Source organism: Ruditapes philippinarum, unplaced genomic scaffold (assembly GCF_026571515.1).
Source record: "Ruditapes philippinarum isolate M1 unplaced genomic scaffold, ASM2657151v2 ctg1108_1_1_1_1, whole genome shotgun sequence".
NCBI lineage: Eukaryota > Metazoa > Mollusca > Bivalvia > Venerida > Veneridae > Ruditapes > Ruditapes philippinarum.
The window spans coordinates 229,397-254,015 of NW_026864791.1; the positions used below are offsets into that span (position 1 = coordinate 229,397).

General features: G+C 31.2%; 1 protein-coding gene across 6 annotated transcripts in view; it reads left to right on the top strand.

Annotated features, from left to right (window-relative positions):
- The first annotated feature begins 1,036 nt into the window (after nt 1-1,036).
- LOC132726807 (ras and EF-hand domain-containing protein homolog) overlaps nt 1,037-24,619 on the top strand; it is a 32,068-nt gene continuing 8,485 nt past the window's right edge. For 2 of the 6 annotated variants that reach the window (XM_060712178.1, XM_060712182.1), the window contains exons 1-12: nt 1,037-1,278; nt 3,753-4,174; nt 14,485-14,634; nt 15,067-15,157; nt 16,983-17,078; nt 17,912-18,105; nt 20,400-20,468; nt 20,988-21,084; nt 21,818-21,880; nt 22,898-22,980; nt 23,290-23,453; nt 24,328-24,473. In XM_060712178.1, coding sequence (XP_060568161.1) covers nt 3,861-4,174; nt 14,485-14,634; nt 15,067-15,157; nt 16,983-17,078; nt 17,912-18,105; nt 20,400-20,468; nt 20,988-21,084; nt 21,818-21,880; nt 22,898-22,980; nt 23,290-23,453; nt 24,328-24,473 — 1,467 coding nt within the window. In that variant the 5' untranslated portion in view covers nt 1,037-1,278; nt 3,753-3,860. Of the gene's footprint in view, nt 1,279-3,592; nt 4,175-6,708; nt 7,301-8,385; nt 8,873-14,484; nt 14,635-15,066; nt 15,158-16,982; nt 17,079-17,911; nt 18,106-20,399; nt 20,469-20,987; nt 21,085-21,817; nt 21,881-22,897; nt 22,981-23,289; nt 23,454-24,327; nt 24,474-24,619 lie in introns of those variants that run through there. The other 4 variants (XM_060712176.1, XM_060712177.1, XM_060712179.1 and 1 more) reach the window with 4 other exon arrangements.

Consider the following 24,619-nt stretch of genomic DNA (forward strand, 5'->3'; position numbering starts at 1 on the left):
ATAAGATCAGCATACAATTCACACACCAGGATGATAACTCATATGTTTAAACATATAATTCATAATCTCAAAATGTGTGAAGCATTTAATCACATGATACGGTTCCAAAAGTATATAATTCACAACCTATTCAAAAATACAGATGATAGATTTTATAATCAGAACAAATTGTAAATAATTAACTTTGAAACTAAATAAGCATGTGAACTTCTCTGACAACTATAACCAGCCAATCTTAATTAATCATAGAAAGCCATATTTAAAACAATTTTCCAGAACTTTGTCATCAGTTCATGTCGGATCTTATATAATAGTAACTAAAATAGTATTGGTTTCTCTGTGTTGACACTTTGTTAGGGTGGCTGATTTGTGACATTCGTGTTTTAGTCCCGCGAAGCGAAACTCGAGAATTAACAAGTTAAAATGGCGGGTCGCGGAGCGAAAACACGCTAATTAGCGGGGGCGCGCGGTAGAAGTTTAACGAATAAATTTTCGCCCCGCGAGGGCGCGGAGCGAGAATTAAGAAATAAAACGGCGGGGGCGCAGGGCGAAATTTAATAAAATAAAACTTCGCCCCGCGGCCCCGCTAATTAGCGTGTTTTCGTCCCGCGACCCCGCCAAGCGAAAAGCCGAGAATTAACAAGTTTAAATGGCGGGGTCGCGGAGCGAAAACACGCTAATTAGCGGGGGCGCGCGGCGAAGTTAAATAAATAAAACTTCGCCCCGCGACGGCGCGGAGCGAGAATTAATAAATAAAACGGCGGGGGCGCGGGCGATATTTGACAAAACAAAACTTCGCCCCGCGGCCCCGCTAATAAGCGTGTTTTCGTCCCGCGACTCCGCCAAGCGAAAAGTCGAGAATTAACAAGTTAAAATGGCGGGGGCGCGGAGCGAAATCACAAATGGCACAAATCAGCCACCATACTTTGTTCTATAAATAACATTTTAATTAGATTTCTCCTATAGGAACCTTATCAGCCTGTTTTCCCTACACCTGACGTTTTATTGAACGAATAAATTATCTCATTTTACCGTATTGATCACGCGGGAACTTCATTTGTAGAGAGAGTGTCGTATGCTGTTATAATGGTTGTTAAAAGTCTTTAACAAAACTAAAGATAACAAAGTGTACGTGTTTTTGTTAAATGTTTCAAGGAATTTAGAAAGGAACATAACATCAAATAAATTGGTTACATATCTATATCTACATTTCCATCTCATTCAGAGTACATAATTTACAATATTTACCTCTTGCGAATAACGGACTAAAGGATTCAGGTAAATATATTAAATTTTGTTACGTTGGCTTGAATAGACATAGGAATTTCATTTCTTTGGCGTTTAATCGAACGCCGACCTTTCGCATTCGGCTGTCATATTTTTCTTTCTTTTTATACAAGATAAATGCGTAAAGGGAAAATGGAGTAATTAAGAGCCAAAAGAAGGATAGAAATAAACTTTGTGACAATCAAGTAATAACGACTATCACTCGGTGCATATCCCACACAGGATAAGTTTGAGTGAATGTGCAGTCTCACATTGCGTATATTGAAATGACTTTAAAAATGAGAATGGACATCTCTACTATATTAAATCTATTAATTAAATGTTCCGTATTTTAATCTGTTATTTAAGTTTATGTTTTCGTTCTTAGATCTTGTATTCTAATGATAGTGTCTTCGTTCTAATTTATTTATTTTTAGCTTGTCTGTTTCTAAGAAAAAGTCGAGCTAGTATGATCGCTGCACGTCGTTGTCGTCATCGGGAAAAACTTTATTGTAGCCTATTGCTCAAAACATTGACATGAAACTTGGAATAATTGCTTATCATAACAAGGTTAAGTTGTTCTGAATATTTATTAGTTATGCCCCTTTTTAAGTTAAGATTTTTGACAGACGAGCTCCGCATGCGGTGCTCTTGGTATATTTATGATATCTGTTTAGCATGTTCCACGTCCACTTGCAAAATATTCAATGCCATTCAATGGTCTAGGATTTAAGGTGACTACATTTCAATCCAGGGATCATGTGTTCGAGTCCTACTGGTGTTGCGTATGTACGGCCATTTTTGCACATGTATATAACAACACTACTGAGTGGTTAAAAATAAGTTAAAAGTTTTCTTTACACCCGAACTTTAAAAAAACCCAAAGTTTAACTTTTTCATTTTTTTGTACTTACACTAAACCTTCAATACTATATTTATAAAAGTTTAATCAAACGTTCATTATTCATTAAAAAAACCATGATATTCCATTAATTATGATTTTCAATTGTGCTTCATTGGTTTTATATTTTTCATTTAAGATCGAACCATAATTCACGCTTTAAATTTTGCCCGAAAAACACAACATAAAATGTTTCATATTTGCAAAGTTAAGTTACATTGTTTTATTAACCCAAAGCTGGGTTTGATATTCAGATTGGCTTACTTCCAAATGTCCAACTTCATTTTAAAATGATTTGCAACGACATTACGGTGTTGTATGTTTTAATTTAAAAAATGATAAAGCCTTTTAAAGTGCCTACCCGGGAAAATCAGCTTAAACAATAACTACACTCAATGTTGTAAAATGAAATGAAATATAGAGAAATATTGATGAAATAAAATGCGTATTTTCATTTTCCGTATTTTCACTGTAAAAATTTATTTTTCACTGCAGTGAAACATATTTTCTGTATTTTCACTGGTGTCTTGTCGGACTACTTTCTTTTAAATTCTGCCAGTACTCAAAATTTAAGGGAAAGTCTTGCAAATTTTAATGTCCAGAAAGTGAAAAATGTATATAATAAACAGAAAATTCAAGTTTTTTCTATAAATACATGATTTATTTTCATCTTGTGGCATGAAAATTACCATATTTCACTCGTGGCTACCGCCACTCATGAAATATTTATTTTCATACCACTCGATGAAAATAAATCATGTATTTATAGAAAAAACTTGAATATCCTCTATTTATCAAGCTCTATAATATTTCATCTAGATATCGTTTAATTAAAGGCCTATGCAATAATTATTTATAAACATACAGGCAAAATGCAAACTGAGTAATGTGAGTTTTATAAAACTTGAAGATGTATTTAACTTTAAAACTGCTGGAACCGAAGAGTATGGTTCAAAGTTGGCCCAGCCCCGGAAAATATTCAAAAATCTTCTCCAATAGAACCCCAATGGCTAGAGATGTATAATCATCAAATGTGCCTCCTACGGTTGTTGAAATGATGACTCTTTGGTTATCATTGGCCCTGCACTGGTGCTCATGGGAATTCCATTTTTGTTAGAAAATCTTCTCTTTAACACCATGAGTCTACAGTCCTAAGATCTGGCGGAGATTATTCATGACTAGTATAGATGACCATTATAAATTTTGAGGTCATTCGGTCAAAGGTCAAGATCACAGTGGTCTTGGCTTCTAAAACCAAGTGTCTTACTCATAATTATAGAGAAGGTTATGCCAGGTGAGCGCATTTTTATCAATGGTTCCCTTGTTTAATATTTCTAATCAGATCGAACTATAATTTACATTTAATTCATGACTTCCAAAAACTATTTTAACAGAAATGTTCATATTTGCAATGTAAGTGGCGATATTTATTCCAAGCTGGTCGATATCCAGATGTTACTCCAAATGACACATTATTGTATATATTGTAACGCACATTCCTTACGTGTCTTATGTTTAATTAAAATAACAGACAAGCTAAAGCCTACGCGGAGAAATCAGATTTACAATTCTACCTATTTTTCAGGATATTTCTTAAACAATCGAAGATTTCATTGTGCATCCTACACAGTGTAAAACAATGGATGAGCAAACGTGATTCAAATATCGTACGTTTTAAGTTGTTATTATAAAGATGGACAGGTCCGGATCGGTCTCCTCGTTATTTCGCGCCTGTGATTTGGATGGTTCGGGCTACATCGATGAAGCGGAACTTTCCAATATTTGTCCGGAACTCACCAGAGAGGAGATAAAAAGCGTGTTTCAGGCGCTTGACAAAGACGGCGACGGGAAAATCGGAAAGGAGGAATTTTCACACGGATTTAAAGAAATCAGCGAGACACTAAAAGAGAGAAGAAGGTCTCGAATTCAGAGTGCTAATTCTCTTGACGAAGTGTCATTAGAAGAGTTTATAGGTGACTTAGACGAGGGATTACAGACGTTAAGTTGGTGAGTCTCGTGACATTTATAAAAGGTGGAGGAATCTGCATGGGGTGAATAGTAACCTATATTTTGGGATGAAATTTTACATGAACTTCTTTTCGTCTTTTTAACAGGTGAATATTTACAGCAAAATGATATGCTTTACCAGGTTTTAGATATTATGCATTTGAATGTTTATTTAAAAAAAAAATGAAAGAAAAACACATGTTATATTTACGATTGTTTACTTGCTCGCTGTGTACAAATGTATATTTTAAATATATTGATCAATAACTAAATTTTGCCAAAGGGTGATATTTATAACTTAATTGAAATTACAATGTCACTATTGTTACTTCTTTTTAGAATTATTTAAGTGTGTTAAAGTCTGTATCACAACAGACTAAAGTTTTGATAAAGCCGGTATTTTTGAAATTGTTATGCATTTTTCTAGAATCAGGATTAACTGCATTTTATGTGAAAGGTGTGCACCAATACCTTGGACCTTTTTAAAAGTGCTATCTAAAAGACTTGTCAGTGATTTTAGTTGAAGTAGCTGAAGATTGAACTCGCGGCCCGCGAATTTGTAGTCATATAGTATAATTACTAAACCGCTGCTTCCGCTCTTGAAAGAAAATTATAGCGCATCCTGTATGTACATGTTAAGTACACTTATCTTCACTTGATTTAAACTTTTGTATAATTAAAGGAATGCTTTCATATACACATACGCCATCTATAGCAAGCACTACACGACCCTCGTGAAACCATACTCAACTGTTATCTTCTCACTGGGAAATACGACAGACAATAAATCCAAACGTATTTTTGATAATCCCGTACGTGGTCTTTCTGGATCATTGATTTCAGTTTGGCTTAAGCTGGTGCTTTGGGGCATTACAAATATTGCCCTTTTCATTATCTATCAAATCGAGTCTACGGTCTATTTTTGTTGTTGTCGTCGAGAGATCTATTTCAAGCATATAAACAGTATACGTTTAGTGTAATCATTCAAGCACATCAGGTATATACACGAATCTTCTAAAATCATAACAATTTAACGAATCATTAACTTGATAAAGAACTCTGCAAAGTCCATAATCGCATTAACAGCATGTCGGGCACCATACGTACGTGTTATTCTTGTGTCTTTGTTTAGGGCATTTTTTTTGGGGGGGGGGGGGGTAATACTCTAGTAACAGATTTTATTATTAAAGTTATACGTATTATATACCCCTGCCCCTCCTATCCACATCCAGCCGTCGCCATCCATACAAACATGTGTGTCCTATAATTTCTTGTATTTCGTCTAGGCAAAGACTTTAATATCAGTAATTACTCTTAATAACTCTATGATGTTTTTAAAACAGCAAAGGATGAGAAAATCTGACATAATTCTAACCTAACTAACTAAAAAAGCACAACACAGCAATGAGCACAACAGTTCAAGAAATAACACGATCAAATGACTAACGTACAACCGTTGCCCATGTTAATAATGTTGTGATAAAACTTTAATAATTTTAAAATTCCACAATTATGTAGAGAAAATTGTGACCAGCATATACCGATGACTTAACTCTCTTATTTATTAACAATAACTATTTTAAGACATTCAAGACGCCAGCAAGTTTCGTGCTTCAGTATTTACATTGTGTATCTTTTTTATAATAATGATATGGACTATCTAAGTAATTATATTAACAACTACAGCACCACATAATTGTCCTAATTGTTAAACAATGTTTCTTATTTGAAATGAAATTTAACAAAAATAATTATCTATATACATATAAATTGTTTTTGACAAACTAGAACACGTCATTGCAGTTTATATTTCATCAATTTTAACGTTACATTGTTGCCTTCGCACATGAAATGATATGTTAATTATAGTCGAGTTAAACTTTTAATTGTCGCATGTAGTATTTTTAAAGTTAATCGTGACACAAGTATAGAGATATACAAATCTAACAAAAACTTGTCTATTTTTAATCAGAGTGAGCTAATAATGGGTTATATTTGAAAAGCAATTAGTAACGCAACGGGAGAGGTGTGTGTGTGGGTGAGTGAGGGTAAGTGAAATTCTTCGAAGAAAAAATATTTAGCCTTTCAACATTAAATATCTTAATGGAATTGTTCGTCTTTCATGCTGGAGGAAACGTTTCAACATTTTTGGGGGAAAATTTCGTTATAACTACTGACTGAATGGTGAATAGTTCCGACTATGGTTTGACCGCTGATCATCTTCTGCTTGCATGGAAACAATCTGTTGACCCCAGCAGGTTAAGGATAAACTACACTAAGTTTGCGTGAGAATGAGGTATATAAACACGATCAATTGTGAAATAAATTAAACCAAAGTATTCAAAAATACTGATGCAGACAAAGTAAGCAAAGGGATAAAATTTACTTTGCGATATAACCAAATTAATATTTACTAACTTAACATTTACATATTAAAATGTTATATTACACACATAAAACTAGTATAATCACAAATATTAAAATTACAGAAATAGAATCATTAAACAAACCTACATTTAATCAAATATCCTGTTTCCTTTTGAGGGAGAAATGCTAAAAGTTTATAATAGGGTTGTAAATGTGAATTTTATAGTTTATTATGGTTATTATTTGATGTAATTTCCATTGGATCATAAAATCAAATCACTACTTTTTGCAAACCGGGGTATAAGTACACCTGTCTACAATACTTAACATCGAAATTTATTGAAGCGAAGACTTTAAACTTCACGTTTACTTTATATTTAGAAAATGACAAATATTTGCTGTTTACTTATACATTTTAAGTACTCAATATGCACATTTTGTATTTATGCTAATGGAATAAAATACACTTGAATGTTGATATGTGGATGGTGAAATGTGTGTTACTTACTTTAAGCTTCGGACATAAAACACAAAGTTGATGGAGATTTACACATACAAATATATCTTAAGATTAAATGGTTAATCTTGTTCGATCGTTGACATATTTGCCATTAGGAATATTTGTTCTTTTTTCTCTTCATATACCGTATAAGCAAAACACATGTGGATTATAATGAGCATGTATGCTCGTTTGTGCTTGCAAGTTTGATTGATAATTCAAAATAAATTGATATTGTTGGCTATCATGTGCTCCTTCCGGTAAGTTAGAGGCAATAAAGCGTGCGATGATTTATTCATAATGTATATGAATATACCGGTATTGCAATTGGATAGGAAATTATATTGAATGTTTATTATATAATTTATTTATAACTAATAATGTTAGAGGAAAGGAATTTTCATTTAATTTTGATATGTTCAGTTTAAAGCGCTTTTGATTAGGTTTTCATTTTTAATTAAAGAAATAATGCATTTTCCTGTAAAATATCTAAAAGTGATTAACTTTGCAATTTGATTCTTCTTTTTCAAAATGCCAAAAACCGGTCGTACTTTTATTTTCAAAAGTTTAATTAACTGACAATCGATTGATAAATCTCGATTTTATCTATAAAATGATATATAAAAATAACGGGCACAATATAAGGATCTAACTTATGACATTTAATCCGACATTAAAATTTAATCATGTTGCAAGTAGAAAAGGAAAGGTTGATTTTAAATCAGATTAGCCCTGATAAAACCCACAAATTTCTATTGCCACTATAATAAAATTGTCTATAGTTTATAACACTTGAAATTCAGCCCACTTGTTCTTTCTTGCCTATACATTTACAGTACTTCACTGGTTTGTAACCGAAGGTTGTATTTCAAATAAAGTCTAACGAACAGAATATCCGACTTAAAACTTGATGGAGTAAGGGAATTCGTATTTTTTCTAGTGGATAAGGTTAATTATAACTATTTAGGTTCAACAGCTTAAACAAGATTTCACATTTGTTGTTCACTTACACAACAGTGTAAAAATGTAGAAAAAAGTTATTTATTTAATATTATTAAAAGCTAAGAGTGGGATGTCGTAAGTTTTGATGCATATATTTTCTTTATAAATATTACGAAATTTCACGAAGATTATGAAAAGTAAATAGAAATGTAACTGGTTGCTCGGTTTAAGTTTACAGACTACTTTCAAAGATAGCAAAGAATTGCAGTGATACTTTTAACATCATAAATCTCTTAAAGTTTACAATCAAGTTATTGGATATCATTTTAAATTAAGTTGATGCATACACATGTTTAACAAAAATAATAACTTGTTAATAAACTTATAATGTATCGAATGACAGTAACAGATGGTGGCAAAGAAAATTAAATGAAGATAGTTTGAATCTTGAACAATAGGGAGAAAATACAAGTTATTTGGTGTAAAACTAGGATCATGTGTTCATTAAACTAAACTTTGAGCATGTCAGTCGACAGAAGATCATTCAAAAATACTCGAAAACTGAGTCTAGCTTCTCAGAATTCAATTGAATTAGACGCAACAAAGCTATTGGAACTTATAACTGCAGACGACACGAACGGAAATGACGCACCGGAAATAAGAATAACGCGAAAGTCGTTATCAAAAATTTCAAAAGATCTCAATTTAACTGAAGAAGAACTAGACATAATTTTCGCAGCTCTAGACAGTGACGAAGATGGATATATTTCATCGTCAGAGTTGCGTCAGAAAGCGCAGAGGAGAAATCAGCTTGTGTTTGAAAGATGTCCGAGTGAAGTGGATGCTTTATCAGAGCTTGGTGATGAGCTTTCTAGGCTGGACTCTTACTGGTGGGTAATAGATAAGTATTTGTGCATGTTACCACGGTAAAACCACCATTTTATGCGTAAAATGTGTGTAAAAATGATGCATTTGATTTACGAATGCACAATATCGTGTAAAAATTAATAACACAGGACAAGGCATTTTTATCTGCTATGGACGTGTAATCCATCATAAAAGGGACAGTGAAGAAATTATTTGAAAAAAAGGTACAAATGGTATTTTTATCGTGGTATTTCTTGATTTATATTGCATGTATTGTTTGCTTTATCTTTTTTTAAATCATTGTTTCTAACCTGTGTGGGCTGTTTGACATTACAACATAACATCCGGGTGTTGGATTACTTTACATAGATGCATCATCACTATTGCTTTCTTATTGAAATATAGATATATCTGTAATGTTACTACACCAGTATTATCGTCTGCTTATGAACAACTACCTACTGACAGTTTAATATATACAAATACTTGTACACAAATACCATGTACAATGTGCTTGGTATCAAAGTCAAAACAGCCATAAATAATTTCAGAAACGTCTTCAAGGCATACATTCTATACACAAACGAACAAGTTATTTAATTCCCATTTTAGGACAAAAATTCAGCATTTTCTATCCAGATTAATACTTCATACGACTTATTAGTTGCCGATTTTGGCAAGTCCACCTGTTCAAATAATATATTAAACTATTTATAATAATATTTGAAGATTATCAAACTTGTAAATCTATTGAAGTAGAGCATCGAATATAAACCTGTATATACATATTTTTTATTGTGTTTAGTATTCTGTGTCATTACCATACATCTAAGTTGAATAATACTACATTCATACTACATTAATACTACATTCAAACACTATTCTCATTATTCATTAGCCAAATCATTTGATACATCTTTCATCAACAGCAAGCTATCGAATTGTATTTAGCCATTGCAAGTTTGGAGAAATAAACTAACATTATAACCAATACAATATTTCAACAAGATTTTAGGATTTTCAGCTTCCAAAAAACTTCTTTTAAAAACTATATGATTAAAATACTAAAATAATACATTTAGCCAAATTAACAGTATACATATATGTTAAAGCTGAAATGTCCGGTTGATATATAACATTCAGTCCAAATATTTAATAAACACTTCTGTCCTACGAATTGTTATTTCAAATGTTTTGCCATTATTACTAATATAAAACTGACAACGCTATGTGATAAATACCTCCTGTACAAAAATTGTAATTTGCATATATTCGATTTATGATACATCAAACGTCCGTACAGTTTACATAATGCACATAAATATAGATATCAAATTAAAAAGATAAAGTTAAACATCGAAAACATTTAATGCTGTTTTAAGTTGACTTGCGTTAAGATATATGACTAAAATTGTAAGCAGTTAAATTGGAACTATAAAGAATGTTAATGCATTGTGAGATTAGGGCACTATCCTTTACAACTCTTTAACTAAAATTCAATGTAAAAACGAATTGCAAGGTTTTAGAAAACATGGATTTTCTATTAGCACTGATATGCGGCAGATCATTAATAATAGATGAAAAGGCATTCTCGTTTTGAAAAGGTCTTGTTCGTGCAACTGTGTTGGTATTTGTTTTCGGACGCGTTCGATCGAGTAGTTACCCATGTCTTAAAGGATATTAAACTTGCACAGTCAGAATATATAGAATTATGAGCATTATATGGATTATAGTTACTTCGATAACAAATGCCTCTTTCATATATTTGCACAAGTTAACAATATAGTTTTTATTTGAAGAAGAAAGTAAATCATGAAATTTGAAAACAGATGGATTGACTCTAACCATAAGATAAAAATACTAGCACTGTTTAATAATTTCATTGTTTGATGTGCATTCAGCTGAACATCCGCAAAATATGCATCTTTCACTCAGTTTTTTTTTTAAATACAGTAATGTAAATCATGTAATGATGAACCCAAATCTTTCTATCATCTATAAACAATACTATATAGTATACATATAGTATATATACTATACTAGTTATATGCTTTAGCTCCTCTCTTTGAGATTCCCATCAATTGTCATCAACATTGCAAAGTACCCTAATGTCAGTAAAGACATTTTATTTCAACTGTGATTTCAAATTATCATTATTTTCATGTGCGATCTCTACCCTAAAATTCCCTTTTGTTTTCCTTATTTGAAAGACTAGCATTTTTTGTATCGGGGGTCATACACCATTTTTATAGAATTACAAAAAATGTATAACATTGAAGGTTCCATGATAATTAAAATATGCAAATATTTATGAATATTTCTAAATTCTATTTCATGTGTAAATGTTGTATTCTGCTTCAACCGGTGCTATTTAGGAATGGGCGGTAGATTGCATTTGACAATGCCGTTCATGACAGACTCAATCCGAGCTTGCAACAAATTCAGGACTATTTTCATGATAACTGTTATTTCAGCACAAATGATGATATCTCAATATTTACAGTTATACCATGAACTACTGATTACTTCTGTCCAAACCGGTGCGGGGGAGGGGTGGACGAAAGCAGTATGTTTGACAATATCGTCCATTTACTTGATCAATCGTAGCTGTTGCAATATTTTTATTCTGAAGGACTCCTATTTTACTATTTTGTTAAATGAGGAAGCAGCGTTAACATTATACTATTTTGTACAACTTTAGCGAGTCATATAAGTGCAGTGCACATTTTCGGATAAAACTTGACTCATTTATGTCTCTCATTGATAACATCGACAGACTAATTTTGTATAACAATAAAAGGATGTTGCAGATCTATACCTGCTGTCGGCAAATATCAATTGTCATTCTCATTTGATTTGTAGCGTATGAATACATCACTCGTTTGTTGATGACTGTGGTGATAAACGAGAAAGAAACTTCACTTAACTAAGTAGATGTAAATATATCTCATTTGTACAAGTAAATACAACAAATCCAGATCACTAGGACAATGTTTAATTGTCATCAAACAAACAGAAGTTTCCTGAGCGGTCCCGTTCTTAAAGTTAGACGGGTAATTCATGACAACACATTCTGCAGAAATCAAAATATTTTAAGAATAGTACTAAGTTAACGCAGATGAAAATTCATTCATCAGTTTAAAGAAAATATTGTTTGATTCAGCGTAAATCTTCATACATATAACCTATTTATAGATATATCACCAGAGACATTTATCACTTTACTTTTGCTTTCATACGTTAAATAAATTTCACTTTTATAATATTGAACAATATTGATCATACTTTCTGCTGAATACTGTTCTAAACCAATTATACAATTGTATTTTTGCATTCAAAGATAACAAACATTACAATATGTACTACTATTGACAGTCTCATAATAACTCAAATATCAAATTGACTTAATAGTGAAGACATATATATTTGTAGTATTCAAATAGATTATTATCGCAAAATCGTATCCTTAATATTGAATACCGTATCATACGAAAGTATATAAAATAAATAAAAACATCATTTTGTAAAGCATTTGCCTGCAGCTGTCGTTCTTTCCTATATTAAACGGAGTAACACATTGTATAGTGTAACCAACATAAATGAGTCATGCCAGCAAATGTGATATCAAAAATCAATATCTAACCGTTTTTATATATTTGTCGCATTTATTTTTATATTCCGCATTTTGGAATGCTATAACAGTAATAAATAATATACATACCTTCATTTAAATAATTTATATTGGTTATCTAAAGAATAATTGTAATCACATTTGAAATCGATTTTTATATTATTTATCATTAAAGTTTCTTGCCAATCTTCAATACGTAAACAAGTAGGATGTTCTATAAAGATTAAAACATTATATAAATCTTCACTTCATCCGGCACACCTTTATTGTATGTTAACGTGCCAATCTAAAACTCCCAAAATGAAAATATGAAGCTCGACTTGGTCCCTAGCCCGGGAGCCTCACAACTGAGCGTTTTACTGCTCTACTAACCGAGTTACCTATCCGAATACACATTTTTTTCCTGATTCTTGAACAGAGCAATGACTGATTTCTTTTTTTTTTCCTCATGGTTTCATTGTATCAAAAAATTGAGAATTACATGTATATGTAAGGTGTTCTCACGCGACAGGACGTCTGTATTTTGTGTTATTTGTTCTAAATATAAAGATATACCATATATGAATGATGTACATGGTGTTTAATCAATTATCTATGTTATAAACAAGAATATTCTATGTGACCTTTTTGTTTATTTCATTTCTTCTTTTTTGTCAATTAATTAATGCTTATCCTGTAATGCATTATTTATTTCTCCTACATAGTTAAACGTAAATGATATGCTCATATATCTAAACTATTATTATCAGTTATAGATCGTTTTCTAATAATTCAATTTAATCCATGGTCTTATTGTTTATTTATTAGTATGTTTTACATAAGATATATACGATTCATTACCACAGTTTAGTTTTTAAACAATATTTTATTCATAAACATTTCATTTGCATGATAATTCACAAATGATAAATTGTACGGATTAAGCAGGAATATTAAAAAGCCTTTTTGAGAAACTTTCTCCGTTATTATCTTCTTTATTGCATATTTCAAATTTGTTGAGCGTATGATATAGTAAATATATTTCTTGTCTGACAAAGCCTACCGCTTTCGTAGTTTCAATAACAAATGTGTTCATTACATATGTATTGTCTAACAAAGTCTGAATGAAAGGAAAAAACCTTAAAAACCTACCACTTATATACACAAATATGTTCATAACTGTCAACCAGAACGAACACATTCATATGAAATAAGATCCGGTACATCCGGTTTGACAAAGTTTGGAAAATACAAAATGTTAATTCACATATTACATAGTATCGCTTGTTACTATGTACACCTGCACAAAAATTTAAAGGCACAGATTTTTTTTTAAAAGGGCAAACATAAGTTTTATACTATTTCAATAATGGTTTAGAGCATGTCGCTTAGGGTAATATAAACAAAGTAGGAATTTAGTATTTTTACTCAGATACAAAATACTAAATCACTTTAACTGTACCAATTGCCAAAAAAGCGACAGAATAACAAGATGGTTTAGGTAATTGGCCAATGAGTATCGTTTTGGAAACTATAAAACATAATAAAAGTACACCAAAAATAAAAGCTTTTGAGCAAAAAATAGAAATAAAACATTTCTCAGGTAAAATGGGGGCCTTTAATGTAGAAAGCGCCCGTATTTAACGTTTTCAGGGTTATATAGCGTTTAAGTCGTTCCAAAAATTATTTAAAGTGAGCTTGTTTGTAAATAACACCCGTTTGATATACACCAATATGAAATATAGAACTGTACTACGAGTACTATGATCAAATATATTGATAATTGCTACACGGTCTCTATGTAAATATATAATAAACATGTTTAGTAGATATACTATGTTTTTAACACTACACACTATAATTGGACACATTGTGAATATTAAGTGTCATTAAGAAAACAGGCAGTACATTTCGATAAATTTCTGCAATAAATATATTTTACTCAGAGATGAGCATAATGTATCTTTAATGATGAAGTAATTTCCAAATATATTTTCAATGATGTCTTGTATTGTTATGTTACAGTCAAGAGCAGGTGTGTGAATTATACCAACAACTGCATCATGCTGGTAACCCTGAGCTACTAGAGACTTATGAATCTGTCATACTAGGTATCCTTAAAGATCTCAGGCAACAACAGGTGGAAAATGACAGGCTTGAAAAATCATTTAAAAGGTATGAATACGAAGTATCTTCATCCAAAATATCCTTCACCAGCTAGTACATTGGCAAATTTTGAAAATTTGAACGCAATTTGGATAAAGTATTGAACTTATTTATCTCCTTTTTTACATTTTGCCGTAGAATTTGCAGTGTAATTTGTCCGAGACCTTTCAGGCATAATTCAAATTTTCTATTTCTATTCATTTTCCGGAGTGAAAGGGAATGGAAAGAGACAAGTTGTTAAATATACATATAGTGAAGCTATGAATAAGCCATATAAATCAAAGTTTCAATCATAACAAGTTACGAGAAAAACTACATATCTATTTAATGGTAATGTCAACAATAAAAAACAATGCTTTTTATTTTTTCTTATGAAAACATAAACCTTTCCGATTGTTTAATTGTACTGATATATGAAGGTATATTTGACGTGATTTTCAGAGAGAAAGAACAACATGATCGACATATGCGTCAGATGGAGGAGGAGATGGAGTTACAAGTTCAACGAGTGGAGGAGAGAGTCAGAAAACGTGTACGTATATAAATATATAAACCCCGCAATCCCTAACTATATAGAGGATATTGAATGAGTGTAGTTTAATACTAAATTTATTGAACGAGTTTAATAAAATCATATTATGCGAGCCTATGGCGAGCATAATATTGTTTTATTCAACGAGTTCAATAAATTTAGTATTGAATCTACACGAATATAATATTCTATTTATCACATATATAAAATAAGAACAGTGAACTGTTAAAATGAGTAATTTTTCAATGACGAGTCCATAGTGTAACGCTAACATTAGCGCGCTTTAGCGCTATGTTTCTATATAGCGCAAATGACGTCACGTCAAAGTGTTATTACACTAGTGTAATATCGTTTTTGTATTTTCTGATCGCAGATCAGTAAATACATAGCTAGCATCCACGGTCTAACACAAAATTTCCTAACAGACCTAACAACGCAAAGTAGTTCTCACTCAAAACTGCTTAAAAACCAGCAATTTAGAAGAAAGAGCATTTTTTTGTTACAAGTATCCAACAAATTACTACACATTCAAACTTTAAAAGTAGCGTTGGCTTATAGAATTGTCAATAAATGCACACTCACAAATTACGCGGATGAATATGACTTTAATCAATGAAAATGCTATTTTTAGCGATGTCGATTACCGAATACTACACAAATAAATCTGACTGCCGAGTAGTTGAATATATAGTCTCTACATGTTGGACTGTTTGGGCGAGAAGATTTATGCTAAATTATTTACTTCAATTTTAAACTACAGCAGGTTTACCCTGAACAAAATACCTCGAAAGTAATAAACCCGAAATGCAATGGAAATTCTAAATTTAGAATGACTTGATTTTATTCAGCCTTTGTTTGTAAAGCTTCTCCGTGGTGCAGGGGTAACGCGCTCGTTTAGTGTGTGAGGTCTGGAGTTCAAATCCCAGTCGAGTCAACATTTTTTAAAATTCTTTTTTTAGTGTCTTTGTTAAGGAAATAGCCACGATATGCAAAGATAAAGTGTGGCTATCATAAAAAATGAACATAAATGATTTTTTGATGCAACTCTAGTTTTGCAAAATTCCGTATGTATCAAACTCTGGTACCCTGCAAGATGAATAATAGTACATAAAAATAAACTTATACAGGAAAACACATACAGATATACATTACGATTTAGTTTGCAAAGATCAGAAAATACCACAGAGCTTGCAGCCCTTTGATTATTAAATGGATTTATTACACTCCCGCGCCGCGTTTTATGTGATAAAAAGGGTAAAAAGATATAAATAGAAATGCTAAAGTGTCTATGTCTCCCGATACCGTCGTGATATTATGAATATTTCACTTTGATATTTAGAATATTGTGATTCTTAAAATACTTATCACTTTGGTATCACATTTATTGTTAGAAAATACATTGATATTAAGATAATACAACTTTATTTTGAATATATAACAGTACAATCTAGAATATATCAATGTGACACTTAGAATATCACTGAAATATTTAGAAAACATCAGTTATACCTATAAAATATCAATGTGATATCTAGAATATGTCTATTTGACATTTAGAATATATCACTTATGAAATCTTACCATATATATTTTAAAAGTACTTGTATTTTATACCGTAAAGCATTTTATTGTGTTTATTTCACTTTTATCTTTACAAATCTTATTGAAAAGTCATGAAAGATGGTGAATACTTTCATTTTACTATTTTTATCCACAATTTTGTTATACATGTCAAAATGATTTTCTTAAATTTGCTATATATTTTCCATTTAGTGTACATGTTAAATACAGTACATGTTAAATACAGTACATGTATATTGTACAGGAGGAAGAAAAGAAGGAAGGAGAGAAAGCAGAAATGAGGGGGAAGGTACAAGAGGAGATAAACATGCTACAACAAAACTTAAAACGCTTACAACAGGTTGTTACAATTATAATTATACCACTATATATAAATCAAAGGTCACTCTCTCTGAATGATAGTTGCTCGGTTTAACGCCACCTTATTTCGTCGTCCAATATGTTAGTTTAATTAGTATAATACCGTTTACTACTGAAAAGGTATTTTGAAATAATTAAGTCTCCCATACTGTATAACAACTACATCAATATAATTTTTATCAATCGACAAACGTGTTAGAGACAATTCGCTCAAAAGTGATATATAAATTATATCAACTGATTTTAGATTCTCCAATTACGACAAAAGCTGACAGGCACATTAAGCCTCACAAGTGAATACAATTGTTAGAATGTGCAGATATGTACTTTAAAATGGTTAAATAATGGATAAAAATATATAAATATTACCTAAAGAAAGTATTATAAACATGAAATAATTATCATAAAAGTAACAAAATAAAAATATGAAATTTTGACATCCATACAAAATACTATGACACTATAATTGAACTGATTGCATAAAAAGCAAAGGAATCAAAATATGCTTTATCCATATGGCCAATAAATACATGGTAATATTTTCGAAAGGGCACCAAAGACGAAAGGCATAGGAGAAGGACCTTTCACATTAATTTGTTAGTTTGAAATTTGAACGTTTGTGTAGCTCTAGTATTTGAATTCCTTCTTTAATCCTTAACGTTCTATAACCGGAAGTGATGACCCTTATAGAGCCAGGCCAGCCTGCACTAAAGGTAAATAAAAAGTAAATCGATGTAGTAATACATTAGTTAGATATATTAATTTGTTATTCTTCAATTATATTTTATTGATAATTAACATTCATACATTTAGGACGGACCAGAGGCTAAGAACAAAGAAATAGAAGAACAATTATTACATTTAAAGGGTAAGGTTGAGGAAATGACATTTGCAAATAGACAATTAAAAAGTGAATTGACAGATACCCAGACAAACCTGGCACTTGTTAAAAGCGAGTTTGCTTCCGTGAAACAGCAGCTGAATGAGAAGATTCATGAATTAAATATGTAAGTATTTTGTAACTATTTGTTGATACACTGTTCGACATATCTTTGGAACACACGGCACGCATTCCGTATATATTTAAATCTACCGATACCGGTATATATCCCGGATTATAAAGGAAATGTTTGACAATAACTATTTAAGAAGCTGGTTAAGTTGTTTATTTGTCTTCTGTTAAGATAACTACCCATTTCTCTTATAGGCACATTTAACCTCAGGAATGAAGAAAAAATATCTGAGGAAACGGCAAACTTCTGCTATATAACGTTTTAATAGTGGTTTTTGTGTATGTCAGATAATTCTCACGTGAAGAAAGCAATGTTTTATGTGAAATCATTTGAAGCAAAACTTGAAAAATGTGCTGTTTTGTCTTAAACACAAATCCCTAAATCACTATAGTTTATTAAAACCAAGATGAAATGCTGGTTTAGCTATATGGTCAATGAGTACCGTACCAGAAACAGAACACCAACAATAAAAAGCTTTTAAGAAATAAATATTATGATGATTTTTTAATTATCTGTTTAGTTACATTAAATAAATATGTAAAAAATATTTTTACGTCAGCCTAAAAACCAAGCATTCTACAGTTTCATTAACCTTTTTAACAGTATTGTTGTAAATCTCATCAAATATTGTTTATAAATTAGGATTTTAAATGGAAAACCCCACGGTAACACTAAAGTTCGTATACGAATATTAACATCCAAATGAAGACTATAATCAGCCCGTGTATGCGCTACGTCACGGTGTTATATGTGCTGTCCGGAACACAGAAAATATAAGATTTTCTTGTGCAAACACACTTTAACCGTTTAAGCTTCACGGTGCACTAGGCCTGGGTTCAGAAAAAATAATCATCTCATAAAAAAAGATTAAGTTTGTAGAAAATATCCGTTACAATGCAGAAATATACCGTTAAATTACGACTGCTACTTATAGTCATGTTTGTTGATTTAATATTGATGTACGGATGATCCGAAGGCGGAGTTTCTCATGCAAACAGAAATTGTACTTCCGAATTCGCCACAATGAGGCTGCACATTTTTATGCTCATAAAACACATTCTGGTTGTCTGGACACCAAAATAAGGTCTGGAGTCGATAAGAAACTAATTTATTAATGAAATGTCGCTATTTCTGTTTTTTTATGAAATTTATTTAATGTAACTTTAACATGTATCTGCATGTCATGCAGCATTTGATGAACATCATTCAATTATTTATAAAATAGTGATCCAGCATGTCACATCGTGCGTTATTTATTCATTTTATTTAAAAAGAACGCCATACCATACTGTAAGCCTTACATCTATTGAAAAATAATATAAGATAGTTTGTTGATTAGATTTTTAATGTTCGTCGCTTAAACATGACTGAAACACTTTCACTATTCTGGCGATAGGACTAGAGTCATTGGTCTAGAGCAATATGTGTTATGATATTTGATTCAAAATAAAATCCTTTAACCAGTCTTTAATACATAAACTGTTGTTCAAAAATGCATCTTACATATATACATACCTACTTTCTTGGTAATAGAATACAGTAGTCATTCAGTAAAGATATAATCAATCAGTCGTGGGTATATGTTCTTTGCTTCTATATGTTTTAATGATAAAAGTGACATATGTCACATTGTTATGACATTTCTGTTTTGTCAGCTGTTGCAAAAAATGTCTTAAAGTTATTCTCGTGACTCATCGGTAATCTGTATTGAACAATGATTTATTACTAGAAATTACCAGGAACCAGTCACAATATCATAGTTTCTGATTGGTACAGTATACTAGTACATCGCTTTTGATTGGTTAAAACTTGCGTATGATAAATTTGGACCAATTATTTATCTTGTCCGTTTGAGACTGGTTCCACATTTGTATTTTATACAATATATATTGTGCAATCTGTAACAAATATTGTTAATGAAAATAGGGTACGCAAGAAACAACTTTAACATTTAAAATTTAACCCCAAAAACATTGCATATACATTGTATATCATTTTGAAATAGAGCATCATAGATGTTTATGCAAAATGAAAGCCTTGCTTTTGATATTCATATATTGTTTAAATAATATTCGTTTTCTTGTACCTGATTACTTAATACATGTACTTTTTCTAGCGGGTGATACTCTCACTTCTATGTTAGAAGATTTGATTCTTTTATTGTTACTATTTATGCCACCTGATTCAAGTGATTAAAATCGAATCTTTTACATGCTTACTAATGAATCGTTTATGTATATAAAATATCAAACTGGCCGTTTCTGACATTTGTGTTTACTTGTATTTAGGGAAAAAGAATCTAATAGTGATTACCAGAGAGAACAAGAAAATTTAACCAGACAGTTGCACCTTTTACAGTAAGATTTTATATTTCAACTACTATTGCATGTAAATGTATTTTTAACTTTTATATTGATTAGATGATATTATTATTTACTTATATACATATATACGATCTTCTGAGGGATATGCGTGAAATTTAGTAAGATACAAGATGCCAGATAATAACTACAACTTTTATAAAACGCATTTCTTTTGATGTAACGTGATCTATATTTCTTAATTCTCAAGATTGAACATGATTATTTTATTTTAAGTGTGAAACAAGTTCTTGCAGTTATACCTTTTTAATTTTCACGACAGCTTATTTGAACACACCATGATCGTGACGTGAAAATGAATCGAACCACTTGTGTTGTGAGGCGAACAACCTGAGCTTTTAAGCACCAGGGCACTAAAACATCGATCCGCTTTTAATGCCCAATATTTGAAACATCGTCTTAGTACTAGAGTTACACTACCTTAAAATGATTATCTTGATTTATATGACTGTATTTGGTGTACATTGTAACTTATTGTCACTGATTTGTTTGCAGTGACGCTAACAAACGCCTTCACGATACTAACGATGATCTCCGTGAAGCGGTTGAAGTTGCTCGCCGGGCTTCTCCCATACGTCAGCAATCTTTAACAGTAAGTAAATTTATGTGCACTGTACATTGTCAGCCGGAAAATCGAAACGTTTTAAAAATCAACGAAGGAATACTGTATATGTTTTGTTCTCGTGTGTTCTTTGTGTTTTACCATCTCGACTGATCATGACAAAGGGCAAAAGATAGCGTAACTTTGTCTTCCTCTTGTCGTGTTACGACAAATGATGACTTCTATTGTGTCTATGCCTTTTCAATCCTTTGTCCTGTCGGGGTGAAAACAACAAAGTCATAACGTCTTGTTTTTTGTCTCCTCTGACTTTCTATTGTATATTGCCAGCGTTCACAGCTTGTTACTTTTCGGTGCCCCACTGGATGCTGTGTCTGTGTAGGACTGCGTTCTCATATTATATTTTTCATATTTCTTTTGCTTTTTATATTAGTGTGTTTCTTAATAGATATTTATTTTTAATTTCAGTTAAGCAAATCTAAATCTTACACACAAAGAAAGGTGATAAAATATGAACATGAACTATACAGACATTTTGTATTTCTAAAAGACTTATTTACTTGATTAACCTTACGTGTATTTTGTAGCCAAATTTAAATTACATACATAGTGTAACAATTTGTAATTTTACTATATCTTAACCTACGTATACATGTATATATTATTATAATACACTGTGAGACTCATTACTATATATTCATGTAGAGTAATGCATCCTCTGTAGATAGGGGCTGTTTGTCATTGAAAACAAGAAATGATTTTTCAGGGGTTATCAACCTTATCATGGTTTCGAAGAGAAAATAGCAGTCAGCGTACGTGTAAGAGTTTGGTAAAGAATCACCCAGCTTTGATATGCTTGACTGGGCTTTACGATTTTAACATCATTGCCTTTAACTCAACTGTCTTCCATATTTTTTAAAACAACACTATTCCTTAAGTTTACAAATATCACTCCTGAATAAAGCACAATAATTAATAGTTATTTGTAACTTTACATTGTACTGACATTTTTGTCTCTTAAGAATGTATTTACAAAGACCGTAGGCCTTTTTTTCAAAAGTAATTTATGTCTTAAGTTATTCCACAAGATGTCGCTTATTTTACAGTTAAAGATATGTTATTATAAAAAATTTAAAATACGCTTGTTTAGAATCCAAATAAGAGATGCATGATATATTTAAACACTCTCTGTTTTCACTAGAAAATAAAATGATTCCAAAACCATTTTGGCATGTTTTGTTTTTCTAGGGTACTATAATTATCTAAATTAATTTCATCATTTTAATGTCACAGATTTGGCTTTATAAGTTTGGTCATATGTTTTAATATAACTACACCAGGGTTGCTTTATGTTACACAAAATATTTCACTTTCGGATTGCCAAATGCATGTTTTCTTCATTTTTTTTCAATTCCCTTTTTTTCTTCAATTAGCTGCCATCTTTCATTCAATTTTAATTGAGGTCTTTGGACAAAAAACGACCATCGAGTCAAAAGCGTCGAATGCTTTTTATATCTGACAATTACAGCAACTATAATGTATACTCATAATAAAAAGTATACACAAGATATACTAACAACTCACGTTTTAATTAATACAGTAAATAAGTTATGGATCAGTGTAATGAAGCGTCTCCTTATTATTTAAACCACGTACATTCCTGTGAACTTTTTGCACTGTGATAAGTTCTATGTCGGTGTGGTTTGCTTAGCTTATTTAAGAATTTTACAAAAAGTATTAAGAATCCAAATGCTACATTGGAAAATATGCATTCGAGTTAGGCTGTTGTTTTGTAAAAGTTCTGTATTACACTCGTTTGTTTAAACTTATGTTAAATTATTTCCAGTCTAATACAAGTACAGTTGGTACCACACTTCCAGATTACAGACGGGGTTCTCTAATGAGTGAATATTTTCAAAGTACTCCTTTGTAAGTAAAATTTAATGCATTCATTTACAAAAGACCCATGAGTCATTGAACGCCCCCTTTCCTTGTTGATCTTGTTTATCAAATCATATACGTACAATTTATTTATAAAAATATAAATCACCATACGATAATATTCCTTAGTTTTGTGCATTCATTAGAAACAATACTCCCTTTCTAATAAAATATTAAATCTTCGTTATTCACTTATTCTTGGATAGGTGATTCTGTCATATAGATGTTTTATATATTGTTATCTTTTTTCTTATGGTTACCCGCAATATTACTTTAATTCCATTTCTGCAATTTCAGAATCCGTTCACGGATGGGATCACAGTCGTCTTTAGTAGAGGAGCCACAAACATCGTCTGTAGTAACAGTACAGAATCTCGCTAGACATTCATCTAGAGTTGTTCCTTCAAAATTACCGCATCAAGATACTTGTGAATCGGATGGAGGTATTCTAGAAGATATAGGTAAGTCAATCTAAGTCAAACTTGTCTTTGATATACCAGCTAGCTGAGTAAAATAGGCAAGGTTACATTTATTGAAGTATAGAAATTCTTCTTGAAATACTGACGGCACTGAACTTATTAGATAAAGAGGATGTTAATCAGACTTATGGATTAAAGATAAAAAAAAATCAGATTCTGCAAAAAAACAAAACATTGTATATAACTATCAAATCAATAAATGTACATTTGTAATTTTATTTCGATAAAGAAAAAATATTTCCAGGTGAATTTTTTTCTAATCAATCCAAGAGATCATTCAAAATGAATGAAATATTGTTATTAAAGTCTACGGTATGTTTCAACATTAAATCATTCACCATGACAGTGGTCATCCAATGATAAACGATAGGAATAAAAATTAGCGTTATATAACATCAGTGAATATTTTCATTTCTTCTGCTGTCTACACTAACCAATACAGCAATCAAAATTAAATAAAAACATCGCTATCAATTTACGATGGCAAAATTAAATTGTATAAAGCTATATCTCTGTTACCTGCACTCTCCAAATATATTGTATATTGTTTTAGTAGAATAACTCCAAAATATATGTATGAACGATTTTTTTCTAAGAGCGAATTACGCATGCAAGAAATCATTGCTAAACGCCTAAAAGCCTACTTGAAACTACAGAATAATATTTTGTTCTGTAACGTTTCTGTTTCAGCACAATACTCCTGCGTGATAAATAACAGAAATATTTAACGTTGCGTCTCTTTTGAGTATCAACGAAACAACATGATTTTACTGTTTAATATCATAAAAATATTTCATTAGATATAGCTTTTAACTCTTTAAAGTTTATGATTCAACCTTTTATTTATTAAAAAAAGACAGTGGTCACTCGACTTTAAGAGATGGGAACGAAAACGATCTTGACAGAGAAGCATTTCTAAACGATGCGGAAACCATGCACAGATTGATGGCTGACAAACGTCATAGACGGAACAGATCTAACAGAGATCTACCCATGCTCGAGGTCTGCTCTGTTTAGTTACTAGTCGCCCTTTTTGTTATACTGATACATAATAATTTTAAGTTTATCAATTACAAAAACCTTTTAAATAAGTTCTTTAGATACATCTGACACTCGTTGTCCAGCTATTTGCAATCTATTGTAAAACA